This window comes from Misgurnus anguillicaudatus, chromosome 17 (assembly GCF_027580225.2).
Source record: "Misgurnus anguillicaudatus chromosome 17, ASM2758022v2, whole genome shotgun sequence".
In the NCBI taxonomy this organism is placed as follows: domain Eukaryota; kingdom Metazoa; phylum Chordata; class Actinopteri; order Cypriniformes; family Cobitidae; genus Misgurnus; species Misgurnus anguillicaudatus.
In genome coordinates this window covers 10,599,558-10,612,500 of record NC_073353.2, presented here as the reverse complement: position 1 = coordinate 10,612,500, position 12,943 = coordinate 10,599,558, and the positions used below count along the sequence as shown (strand labels likewise).

Below are 12,943 nucleotides of genomic sequence, written 5' to 3'. Positions count from 1 at the left end.
CAACTCAACTTTATGTCATATGAAACAAGTATAATGTATTTTTCTGTGGTGGATTAAAGGAGTTGGGTAGCATAATATGTGCATCCTGCTTTGATCTGTATGATGAAAGCTGATGGTGACTAGTCGTCGTATTCTTCAAGCTTCAAAAGTATAAGAAATACCATTAAAACTTCCTTTTTCCATTTCAGTCCACACGAACTACACTAAATCGATTCCTTTAAAAACATTTCCTTTTGTTGTTACAAATCTGTAAATAGTACATGTACAAACTAGCTGTACAAGCTAGTTTCAGGCAGTAGATTAGTTTTACCTACAGGCACACTGACCTGTATTCACACATCCTGTTAGTGCACTTATGACTCAAAGACCTGTTAGTGCTTTTGGCTGGGACATTGGCAGATTGTTAACCTTGTGCGTAACAAGGTTGAAGGCACGCACTCTTAGGGGCCAATCACCATGCCTTTTTTTGGGTCACTTTTTGGTTAGTTCAAGAACCATTCAGTCAAATGTTTTTAAAAGAACCATTTCTTTTTTCCATTGTATAATCTAAAGAACCTGTTCTTTTACCATAAATGGTTATTCTGGCATCATGAAGCACCTTTTATTTTAAGATTGTAAGGTCTTTGTTGTGTTAAATGTATTGCATTTGCTATTTTTACATTTTTTTCACAGTTCAAGTGTTAAGCTGCCATTTCCATTACCCCATTTTTGTTTTAGTGCAATAAATTCTCTCTTCACAAAAATGTGGTATGTGCACAAATTGTCTTTCACAGCCCTATGACCATCTGAGGTAAACCTTAAGAAAGAAGAAATGCAACCTAAAATTTAAATGAATTATTTGTTGGCACTTTGAAAACAATGCTGGGAAAAAATATATACGTGACTCTAGACCACAAAACCAGTCATAAGTTGCACATGTATATTTGTAGCAATAGTCAACAATACATTGTATGGGTCAAAATTATCATTTTTATGCTAAAAATCCAACCCAGTCTCACAGAGTAAAAATCGTGTAAAAAATCTTGCAATACATACGGCAAATTCCACTTTGGCATGCATATGATATGCCAGTCCTTCCCATTCACTTAAACAGCGCATCTTTTTTTGTTGTTTTATTTATTGTTGTCTCGTTTTTTTTGTTTGTTTTGTTTTTTTGCTTTTTTACCATTTTTGCTTTCGGTTTAGGGTTAGAGCAACTTTTTGTTATATAAAAAGGACTGGCTTATCATATGCACGCCAAAGTGGAATTTGGCGTATGTATTGCACGATTTTTACACTTCGTGCTATTTATACGCATCCATCTACATGAGACTGAGTAGCAAAAATCATAAGGATATTAAGTAAGATCATGTTCCATTAAGATTTTGTAAATCTCCTACCGTAAATATATAAAAAACGTATTTATCAGTAGTAAAATGCGTTGCTAAGGACTTCAATTGTACAAAGATGGTTTTATCAATATTTAGATTTTTTGCAACCTCAGAACCCAAATTTTCAAATAGTTGTATCTCAGACAAATGTTGTCCTAACAAACCATACAGTGGAAAGCTTATTTATTCTGTATAAATTTCAATTTTAAAAATGTACCCGTATGATTGTGGACTGTTATGGTCCAGGTTAACAAATATAATATAATGTATTTGGGAAATCTTTTGAATACTTTCAATAGTATTACATGATTAGAAATACACATTTCTTACCTCTTCCAACTTCTTATATTTATTTGTGGTATAAATCATGTTTATGAAAAAGATATTTACAGTGCAAGCATTTGTTGATAGAATTGAAGAGTAGTGCTTTACTCAATAGTTGGCAGTTATTGAATACACCCACTTTGATCTTGGCATTAAAAAGCATGAGTCAGTACCATAGACATTGACTTTACATGCAAACTGTGTCCCATCACGTACTTTAGTGCCTCAGTTACTTTTCTATTTTTGTATTCTGAACATAATGTTCTTGTACAGGTAATTGCGTAACAACATAGCATACATTTTTCTTCTTCAGATTATTTAACCAGTTACATATGCTCTTTAAAAACATACTGCTCATTGTCTTACAGTGCGCCAGAGCCAGAGAAGACACCTGCAGGCAGCTCGCTCCATCATCAATAACAGTGTCGGATCTTTTGGGGTCTCCCAATCTCCTCAGTCTCCATCTCCTTCAGAAAGAGCATCTTCAGCAGTCCTCAATGAAATACTCGGCCAATTAGAGGAGGCTGTTCCCACAACTGTGAGAGACATTGAACCTAACACAAACAATGAGAGCAGCGCTGTCACAACAGACACTCACAATGATGATAATTAAAAGGATAATTAAACATCATTTCAAAAGTAACAGTAAAAGAGTTGTTTTATTTTAAATGAATGATCTTTACATGAGTTCATGGTTTGTATTTTTAAGTTGATTTTTCTGTACTCAGACAGTATAAATGAGCATGAATGAGTAAAAAGACAGAGGTTAATGGTTACTCAATAAAACAAGCATTCAGTTTATCAACCCAGTCTCACGGAGTTGCGTATAAATAACACGAAGTTATTCCACTTTGGTGTGCATATGATGCACCAGTGCTTCCCATTCACTTAAATGGCACATCTTTTTTTGTTGTTTTATTTATTGGTGTCTCCTTTTTTGCTCTTTTGTACCATTGTGGCTTGGGTTTAGGGTTAGAACAACTTTTTGTTATATAAAAATGACATCCTAACCCAAATTCCAAGTCTAACCCCAACTCCAAGCGACCATGGCTTAAAAATAGAGAAAAACATGGAGAAACCTGTATATTAAATAACCTCATTAAGCAAATCTCAAATCTAACCCTAAACCCAAGCAAAAGTGGTTTAAAAAAACAGAAAAAATTGGGTATCCATCATCTTTCAGACGAACACTTTTGGAGGGCCCTATTTTAACGATCTAAGCGCATTGTCTAAAGCGCACAGCGCAGCGTCGCATGGTCGAAAAACGTTGGTACAATTTTTTTCATGAGAAATGGGAGTATTTCGGGCGTAACGTGCAATAAACCAAGGATAGTCTCAGTTCTCATCCCCTTTAAAAGCCAGTTGCGCTGGCGCTATGTCTAATCCCTATTTAGATGACGAACTTTGTAAACTGAAAAACTAAGCGGAGGAAGAAGATCTAGTTTAAGATTAATGTTAAATAATTGTGTTGTTTTCACTTGTATTGAAATTGTTATTTTTTGGATTAAAACCTTTAAAACTCGTTTTCTTTTAGTCATGGAAGTAAAAAAGCAGGCTTATAGTTGCTTTAAATGTATGGCTATCCAATATCATCAAAAATAATTTACAAGTATGTAAGAAAAGGTTTGTACTCTAAAAATACTTTACTTTAAATACTTTAAAATACTTTACTAATTACTAACGCGCTCTTTAAATAACAAAAAAATATACTGCGCCATTGACTTTAGACCAAGTTTTTTTTGGTCAATGGCGTAGTCTATTTTAGTTGCCTCAAAATAGCAACGCGCCAACAATGCACCTGAACACACGTCCTTTTCAGACCAGAACGCCCATGGGCGCAATTGCATTTGCTATTTAAACAACGCGGCGCTAAACGTGAAAATTATTATTGCGCAGGGTGGAAAATAGCAAATGACACTTGCGTCGCTCATTGCGCTGCATTGCCCCGGGTGTAAGATAGAGCCCGGAGTTTTTTTAGTAAATGTGCTTGTTTTCCAAGCTTTATAGGGTAGAAAACAGGGGTCAGGGAACAACTAACTCCCCAAAAAAGTGCATCCATCATTCACAGAGATATTCCACATGGCTCCAACAATGCCATCTTGGACTCATGTGATCATCGTGTTAGTCCAAGATGGCATTGTTACTGGAAGCTAGTTATTACCATTTATAAAAATATGGATATTATTCTTACAAAATTGCATCGCTTTCCCGCAAAAGACCGTTATTAACCCCTTGGAGCCATGTGGATTACCTTTGTGAGGGATGAATGCATCTTTTTGGGGTTTAAAGTCAGAAGTTGTTCCCTGATCCCCGTTTTCTACTATTATAAAGCTTGTAAGAGCAAAGACATTTACTAAAATAACTCCAAATGTGAAAAATGTATGTATCTCGGATTGCTTGGGGTCAATAATTTATTATTAATTATAACATGTTAAAATTGCCAGTTTGTAGGTGTGATGTCTGGGGCCCGTTTAAGAAAGGTGGTTAAGTGAAAACTTATGTTAACCCTAAAATGAGAGGTAGTTAAACCTAAGGCAGGGGGGTAAGCCTGTTTCAGAAGGAGAAGTAACTTATACTCAGAGTCTGTTTCCGGAGTAACTTACTCTGTGAACCTAACCTGGTCGGGAGCAGGTTAGGTTTTATTACGTACGTACACTGTAAAATATACTTAGCTGTCTTTAAGTTATAATCAAATTGCCAGTGCAAATCATTTTACTTGGTGTTTTATATATTTAAATTACACTTAAATTTTAACAAAAAAATTAAACAGTTTTGAAATGACTAGTAAAGCCAATTTGATATACTTAGGTGCAGAGATCTTCTAAGTGACTAAATTTCATGTGCTTTTATAGAGGATCCTGTAGATCAGGGCTATTCAAATCTTACCCTGGAGGGCCGAGAAATGCATAGTTTAGCTCCAACCCTAATCAAATTTAACCACCTGTGATTGTCTATCATGAAGACCTTGATCAGCTTGCTCAGGTGTGTTTGATCAGGGCTGGAGCTTAACTATGCAGTGCTCGGCCCTCCAGGGTAAGATTTGAATAGCCCTGCTGTAGATGCTGATGTTGCATTCATTTATAGCAGGGATGGGCAACTTCGGTCCTGGAGGGCCGGTGTCCTGCAGAGTTTAGCTCCAACTTGCCTCAGCACACCTGCCTAAAAGTTTCTAGTATGCCTAGTAAGACCTTAATTGGCTGCTTCAGGTGTATTTAATTATGGTTGGAGCTAAACTTTGCTGGACACCAGGACCGAAGTTGCCCATCCCTGATTTATAGGAAGTTACATTTATGTCGCGAGAGGATTTTGAGACCCCGAGTGGGTTTTTGTCATATCCATTTGCATTTATGTGAGTGGAATTATTTTTTTGCAGGCATTTTAGATATATAAATATCCTTAAGTGACTAATATCAGCATTTGTGTCCATGCTCTTACATCTGAACGGTTGCCTTTACATTTCATCATTATCGCTGGTCTAGTGGGTAGTGCGGTGCCCAGCGGGAAGATGGAAAAAGTCAGATTTTCATGTTATGTCGTCTTTAAAGTTTGTAGCCTTTTTTTGAATAGGGGGAGGTAAAGCCTCTCAGGCACCTGCTAGATGCTTGTGTTGTAGTTAAAATATTTATATTTATGATATTTATGATAAATATTATTTACGGTTTGAACTACAAAAGCAATACATTCATATGACCAGTGAAAACTTCCCCTTAACAAGCCCTGGTGTGCCTCACTCTTGTAAAAGCTTAAAGTCTGCAATATCTTCTTTATAATAATTGGGTTCATATCTCCCAAAGTAATACACAAAGTGATTAATTACCCTGTTATTTTGCAGTAATATTTGGCTTGCGTAACCTCCTAACAGGAAGTTTGTAGATCTTATATAAATGTTCCCTCTAAATAACCCTGTACTCGACCTAGTTTGACAAATAAACAAACATTGAAGTGTATGTGACCCTACCAAACTCTCAAATCTGTTTACATTTACGTGATAAAGTCTCCCCGCCCCCCATCTCTTCTGACTGAGTGGTTAGAAAATCCAGCCCGAAATCTACGTCACTGCTTGTGATCAAAATGTCAATTTAATATAACGATTATTACGATGACGTCATGGCTGCAAATTACATTTCATGCTAAACATATATAATTTCTATTTCCCATATATTTTCTATATTCTATATATACGAATTAAAATTTTTATTATATATAAATATAGCAGTATGTACAAATCTGTATTGACATTGCTGCATTTTTTTCTATCTGTCCCACAAGTTGACGTTACATAACACTTCACAGCGCATCCACTCAGTTTTGCCCCGCCTGTTATTGGTTGTGGGGTTTTTATGTCCCTTGCCTGTCTTTCCGATAAACTCCTGAAATCCAGAAAGCTATGAAAATAAGCAAAGGCATTTGAGTTTAAAGGAAATAAACACAGGACACTTTCTCGTTGTGAGCGTGTCCTTCCCAGGACATCTGTAACCAGGAAGTAAACACTTAACGTACTTGCTGTAGTCGTCCACGAATGCTTGAAATTTGTCCAGTAAATACGTGACCGAGTGCTACCGATCGTGTCATGATTTATTGTTTTAACAGCTCGGTGTTTGCGGTTCTGAGGGATTACACGAGCGTCCTTGCTGATATGTCATGGTAAGTGCGTTTTTTTTTATACGGACAGACGCAAACCTCGAGACTTGTCGAGAACAGCTGTGAAACGTGCAGTGAACATAAATCGTGAAGCTCGTAAACTAATGAACTTTTGGTGTATGTTTGACTGTTTGACTATGTTTGATTGATTTTTGTTGAGTAAAAGATTAAAGCTGTTAAAGCGCCTGTGCGCTGCGCGTTGTTTTCGTCTCGCCTTGGTCTGAACTCTGAAGTATTACTTGGGTTATTTTTCAGAACTTCTGCTTAAATTATAACATTTTGTAAACAAACCTACTGCACTGGTTAAACAATATAATATAAGACGAGAACCATACATTCATATGCAGTTAACCTTTTAATCTTTGGGAATGTTCACCGTAAATAGTCAGAAGTTTGCGCAGCTTATTCTCCTTTCACCCAGTGCCTCTGTTCACTGGTTGTTTAATCCCATTGTACGTTACAGTAAGAGTATTAGTTAACCCTTATCACTTTTTACTGTCATTTACTGACAGCTGAGTTAGTCGCAGCTGATAAACTAGTATGGGGTCATTCTTCAATTGGGGTGGCAAATTAGAGGCAGAAATTGTAAAAATGCTTGTTTGTTTTCTTTTAATAAAATGTGTTGTTATGCATTAAAACAATTGTTTAATATGCTATATCCATTAAAATTTAAGCTAAATAACATTGTAAATTTTGTTTTGTTTAATTTGTCTGTGGTGTTACCAATATTTTAAATAAAAACACAGTAACACCACAGACAAATTAGCCTAAATCCAGTCTTTTCAAGATCAGGGGACATATTAATAGGAAATATTAATATAAGAATGTATTTATCAAAATTTTGATTAAATTATGTAAAAATAAATCTGCAAGTTTTACACCACACATACACACATAAAGTGTGACACATGAAATTGTCAGAAATTTAGCTAACTTTAAAAAAATGAATAAGAAAGAATGAACTCACATGCACCCCTCAGATCAACCAGCACCTGCAATGACCTTTACACACAGGACGTAGTTCGAATAGAATTTCCCCTTTTCCTGAAGGGGCGACATCCATTGTTGTAATACCACAGACATGAATTTGGGGGGCACTACTTTTTTACTATATATATATATATATATATATATATATATATATATATATATATTACATTGTGAATGATGTTTATGCATGTACAATTTATTAAATATATATATATATATATATATATATATATATATATATATATATATATATATATATATATATATATATATATATATATATATATATATATAATAAATTGTACATGCATAAACATCATTCACAATGTAACCACTTCTTTTGTGTTATATTGTTACAATTACAATCCATTATACCTCTCTAAGGTATGGCGGGAACATGCATATTTTCTTACAAATGCATCTCTCAAACTCAATTAAATATGTATTCTAAAACAAACAAAAATTTGTTAATAGTGCACGAATTGTGTTTATCCTACAGAATACAAACATGGAAACATTTGATAATTTATTGGTATTTAAAGTTGATTTAAATTTTTGTTAACTAGAGGGACACCACTTGCCACCACAAATAAAGAATGACCCATTTATGGTATTTATTTCGACAATCCCCATACGTCGTGTAAATTTGTAGTGCTTATGTGCGCAAGTTTTTCTTTCTTTAAAGTTAACATGTTTTAGGTATAATTTATCTTTTTGAGATTCTGTTAATAACTATGCATAGTTAAGTAAGGGATAATGTTTACGCAGCCGGTAGTAATCGCGAAATAAGCCCGACAGTCTTTTATAACACTGAAGGGGCTTATTTCGCGAAAACTACAGGCAGCCTGTAGTCCCGCTTATTACACGGCTACTTGCCACATAAGGAAAAAAACTGGACATGAATATGAATTTGAAACATTTTATTGGCATATTTATTTTAAATTAACATTTTTTATTCTTCCGCAAAACGATATAGTACTACGTGACTAACAAAGGAATGTACGTTAGAAGACAATTTATAACATCTATCTACATATGAATATATATATATATATAAGTATTTTATTTATTTACAAGTACTAAATTGCACATTTCCATTAATATATAGCTGGCTATTGAATAAGTCTGATGCATAAAATGATCGTAATACCTTATTAAGATCCTCTGCTTCATACTTGTCTGTCTCCATTTTTTTTCTCTTTTAGCCAGTCTTTGAGAAGTTTTATTGCCCTTTCTGTATTTTTTTTTTGTGTTGGCTTCATAGCTGTCATGCTTTATCGTTATTTTGTCAAGTTCAGTCTCAGTAAGCTCTCTGTGTCTTGTCGTTGTTTGTTCTTCGTAGTTCAATTTTCGTTTTTTCGTCTTAATTGGGGAACCATTTGAATCGTCCAAATCTATCCACTGTTCAAATGTTTTGTTTTTACCATACATGTTAAAATTAATGTCGAAATTTTCCATTGCTAATTGTGGTTGTCCAGTGTTTGTCACAAGATGGCGCCAAACGGTAATCTTTGTTGGCGCGGAGGGATTTTAAACATACAAGTAGTACCGGCTATGCGTTATTACTTTGGAACGGTTATTATTTGAAAAGAACGAACCTGCAAATGTCTCAACTGACCAATCAGAATCAAGCATTCCAGAGAGCCGTGTAATAACAGTGAATAACCATTAAATGGGACATTTCACAAGACTTTTTTAAGATGTAAAATAAATCTTTGGTGTCCCCAGAGTATATAAGTGAAGTTCTAGCTCAAAATACCATATAGATAATTTATTATAGCATGCTAAAATTGCCACTTTGTAGGTTTGAGCAAAAATGTGCTGTTTTGGGTATGTCCTGTTAAATGTAAATGATCCAATCTCTGCACTAAATGGCAGTGCTGTGGTTGGATAGTGCAGATTAAGGGGTGGCATTATCCCTTCTGACATCACAGGGGGAACCAAATTTCAATGACCAATTTTTTTCACATGCTTGCAGAGAATGGTTTAACAAAACTAAGTATTGGGTTGACTTTTTCACATTTTCTAGGTTGATAGAAGCACTGGGGACCCAATTATAGCACTTAAACATGGAAAAGTCAGATTTTTAACAGAAGGTAGTACAAGGTACAGTAGCATTCAATAACTTTAAACAACTTACTATCTGAACATATGAGACAGTTTTTTGTAATCCAAAGACCATGCTTTGAAAAAATTATTTGCTTAAAGGACAAGTTCGGTATTTTACCCTCAAAGCCCTGTTTTCAGATTGTTTATGATGAAATAGAACGGTTTTGACTGAAATGTGGACATATGCGGCTGCCCCGAGAATTTTCAGGTGTTTGTTCTATCATCTCCCACCTCTACGATGGGTATATAGGTGCACTGGAACAAGAAGTCAGGTGCAATTCAAAATCATACTACTTATACTCTGTCTCTGTCATGAAGAGTATTTCTGAATGAACCCCCCCCCCCAAAAAAAAAAAAAACCATTGCACTGGAGCAACAGTATGCATGGCTAACTAATGCAAACTAGGTCAACGTGTTTGAAGCAAGCGGTCTTAACTGCATAAAGCATTCATGAGATTCCATGACGATTTTTTGACCAGCTCTATTAGAAAAGTTTTAGATGAAACAACTATTATTTTGTTTACTTTTAAGCAAGCAGTCCAGTTGGTTTATTACAGAATGTCTGCATTGAAGACTAAAGTGGCTAAAAATAGTGACATGAAGTGCGCTTTGCAATCAAAACAACCCAGAAAAAATAAGAGGGGTTTTTAAGATTCATTATCTGTATTGTATGATCTTTAAAGCAATTACGGGAAACATTTGTTGGATGTTGCTGCTGCTAAAGCAGGATTTACAAGCTATTAAATTCAAGGGTTTCCTCATTTTTTCAGCCTGCACCGTGATTGATAACTTACGGTTTTGTGCTTAGTTGAGCCTGATTGTGTTTGTTTGTTTATGTCTATATTGGTGACTTAGATGGAAATGAACCACATCAGTGCAGAATCAATGCAGTAAAGTGATTGCACAAACTGTATCTGAATGTAAACACAGCCTCAGATGTACCACATATGAGGTTTGTTTTTGACATCAGATGTCTAGCACTACACTCTAAAAACAAACTGTGCTATATAGCACCAAAAATGGTTCTTTGCTCGTAATCATAAAAGAACCATTTTCAGTGCCTTATAGCACCGGTGAAGCACCTGTGTGGACCATATAATGCTATGTAGAACCATATGTGGTGCTATAGTGGTGCTATATGGTTCCTATATGGTTCTACACAGGTGCTTCACCGGTGCTATATGGCACTAAAAAATGTTCTTCTATGACAGTGCTTCTCAATTATTTTCTGTCACGCCCCCCCTAGGAAGAAGTAAACATTTCGAGCCCCCCCAACTCTCCGCCGCGACTGTAAATAGTATAATTTGTCTATAAAATTACACATCTGCAAAACATTGTATCCTTATTAACATTAAAGAAAACACAAAAAAGAAATATCGATCAACTTACAACAAAGAATAACTTTATTAACATTGTTTTTTAGTCTGTAACAGAAAAGACTTAAAATGCATCAATTTGCCTGAAATAAAAAAATCAATCTTTATTTAAAGTATAATATTTTTTAACCATTTGATACTGAAAAATTAAATATAATCAATAAATAATAATAAAAAACAAGCGGCTTATCAGCGTGATTGGGGTGTAATGTCTTTAAGTGACGGTGCAAAAAAATCACTTCCTGAAAAAGGGGTCTCGCGCGCCCCCCCTGGTGTTGCTTCGAGCCCCCCCTGGGGGTCCCGCCCCACTATTTGAGAAGCACTGTTCTATGATTACTTTTAATCGTTTAATTCAATTTTTTGTCTGTTTATGAATAATTTTCCTGGAAGGTGCGACTTCTCTTGCCAGAGCAACCGTATTGAGCGTATATTTTTAAAACATTTTTGTGGATAAAATACTGTAAAATTCTTTATAATACAACAATGTAGCAGACATTTAAATTGCAATTACACAACAAAGTCGATGGGACTTGAGATACCTCCGTCGTCCTGTTCCACAATTCTATGCATGTGTACGCATGGGGAATGTGATTGGTTGAGCCTGGTCGAGTTCAAAAAAATAAAATGGTGGCCAAGAACGTGGCTGAAGCACAAATTTAGTGTATATAAATGTATATTTTCATTTTTACACCTTTTAATTGCATTTCTAGCGAGAAATTAGTATTGTAGTTTTTAAATAGTTATCACAAAGGCGCTCTCTGTTTATATTTCAAACACGCTGCCTAAGTTTTTGGATGCAGCCTATGTGATGTTGATGCCTAATTTCTTGTGACTTGTGACTTTTTTGCGTCCAGAAGAACAGATTGTGCCAAAATCAGCTGTAATTTTGTCGTCTGAATCTGCATTATTTAATTTTCCTTTCTTACTCCAACCTCCGCCCCCAAATCAATTTGACAGTTGGTTATAATTATATTGCTGTTAAATAATTAAAGCCAAAAAGAACCAAAAGAATCCCTGAATTAATGGAATGTGCACATTATGCACTTATATAAAAATCCTATTTGCCCAGAGAGCTTTTTCCTGAACCTCAGGGTTAAAGTAATTTTTTCATAATTACCGTTATTAAGGGTTGAACTAGGACATTTTTCAGCCCATACGTATGATGTCAGAGTGAATCAAAGTCTATAAAAAGGTATGTCTGTGAATAACACTAAAGTCCCTTTGATGCTGTGGGCAACACTCATACAGTCGATATTTCTCTTTGGGTGATTCTCACGAAAACTTGGTTTTAAAAATGTCAAGCATGAAAATGTAAAAATTGCTTAAATTTACTTTTTTTCCCACCAGACATTGAAAAACAAAGTCTGGAGTAAATGGGAACATAAATTTAAAAACTTTTACTTATCATTTAACACTTTTTGTAACATAATTTAAAAAATTTGTCCTAAAAAATCTCATTACCGCAACAGTCAGAAAACATCAACACTGACATATTTTCAAAATGACATGACAAACCTGAAAGAACATAATTTGGAGATTCTGCACATGCATTTAAAATCAAAGTATTATGCTTCTATTAATTAAATTAACATTTAATAAGCATCTGTTGCGGTAATGATAATCAAAATGTCGTGTAAGCATTCTGACAAGACAATATTTCAAATTAACTGTAAAAAAATGATCTTACCTGGTAGCCATCTTGAAGTAACTGGTCCATGTGCTTGGTCACTCAAAATCAAACTTTATTAAAATTCTGTATGTGTGCTTAAACTGTTCTCAAAAAGTGTTGCGGAGGATGAGAACATCAGGCATGGACACATCATTTTCCTATTATTTTTTTTTTCATTATTATTATACATGAATATTCAGTAAATATTTTTCTGTCATCTAAAGTAGTCTAGCAAAACATCCATTTATTTTTTTCTTAATATTTTTGTGTTAATTTGATTAAATTACAACATAACGCATGTTCAAACACAGCCGGACACATTGCGGTAATGAGAATTTCAGCAGAAAATTAGATAAAATTTCCAATTATAAATTCTTATGTTGAAATCACACATTGTGCAATGTAGAACACAGTATTGTGTTAATTCTGATGCTTTTTAATGTTACTATATTACACATTTTAAA

The 12,943-nt window shown here is 34.7% G+C and overlaps 2 protein-coding genes across 5 annotated transcripts in view; both read left to right on the top strand.

Moving 5' to 3' along the window:
• cfap91 (cilia and flagella associated protein 91) overlaps nucleotides 1–2,499 on the top strand; it is a 35,669-nt gene extending 33,170 nt beyond the window's left edge. For all 3 annotated transcript variants that reach the window (XM_055216347.2, XM_055216346.2, XM_055216345.2), the window contains one exon: nucleotides 2,063–2,499. In XM_055216347.2, the coding sequence (XP_055072322.2) occupies nucleotides 2,063–2,307 (245 nt within the window). In that variant the 3' untranslated portion in view covers nucleotides 2,308–2,499. The remainder of the gene's footprint in view (nucleotides 1–2,062) is intronic.
• A 3,493-nt stretch (nucleotides 2,500–5,992) lies between these two features.
• nr1i2 (nuclear receptor subfamily 1, group I, member 2) overlaps nucleotides 5,993–12,943 on the top strand; it is a 56,977-nt gene continuing 50,026 nt past the window's right edge. For both annotated transcript variants that reach the window (XM_055216349.2, XM_055216348.2), the window contains exon 1: nucleotides 5,993–6,338. In XM_055216349.2, the coding sequence (XP_055072324.2) occupies nucleotides 6,336–6,338 (3 nt within the window). In that variant the 5' untranslated portion in view covers nucleotides 5,993–6,335. The remainder of the gene's footprint in view (nucleotides 6,339–12,943) is intronic.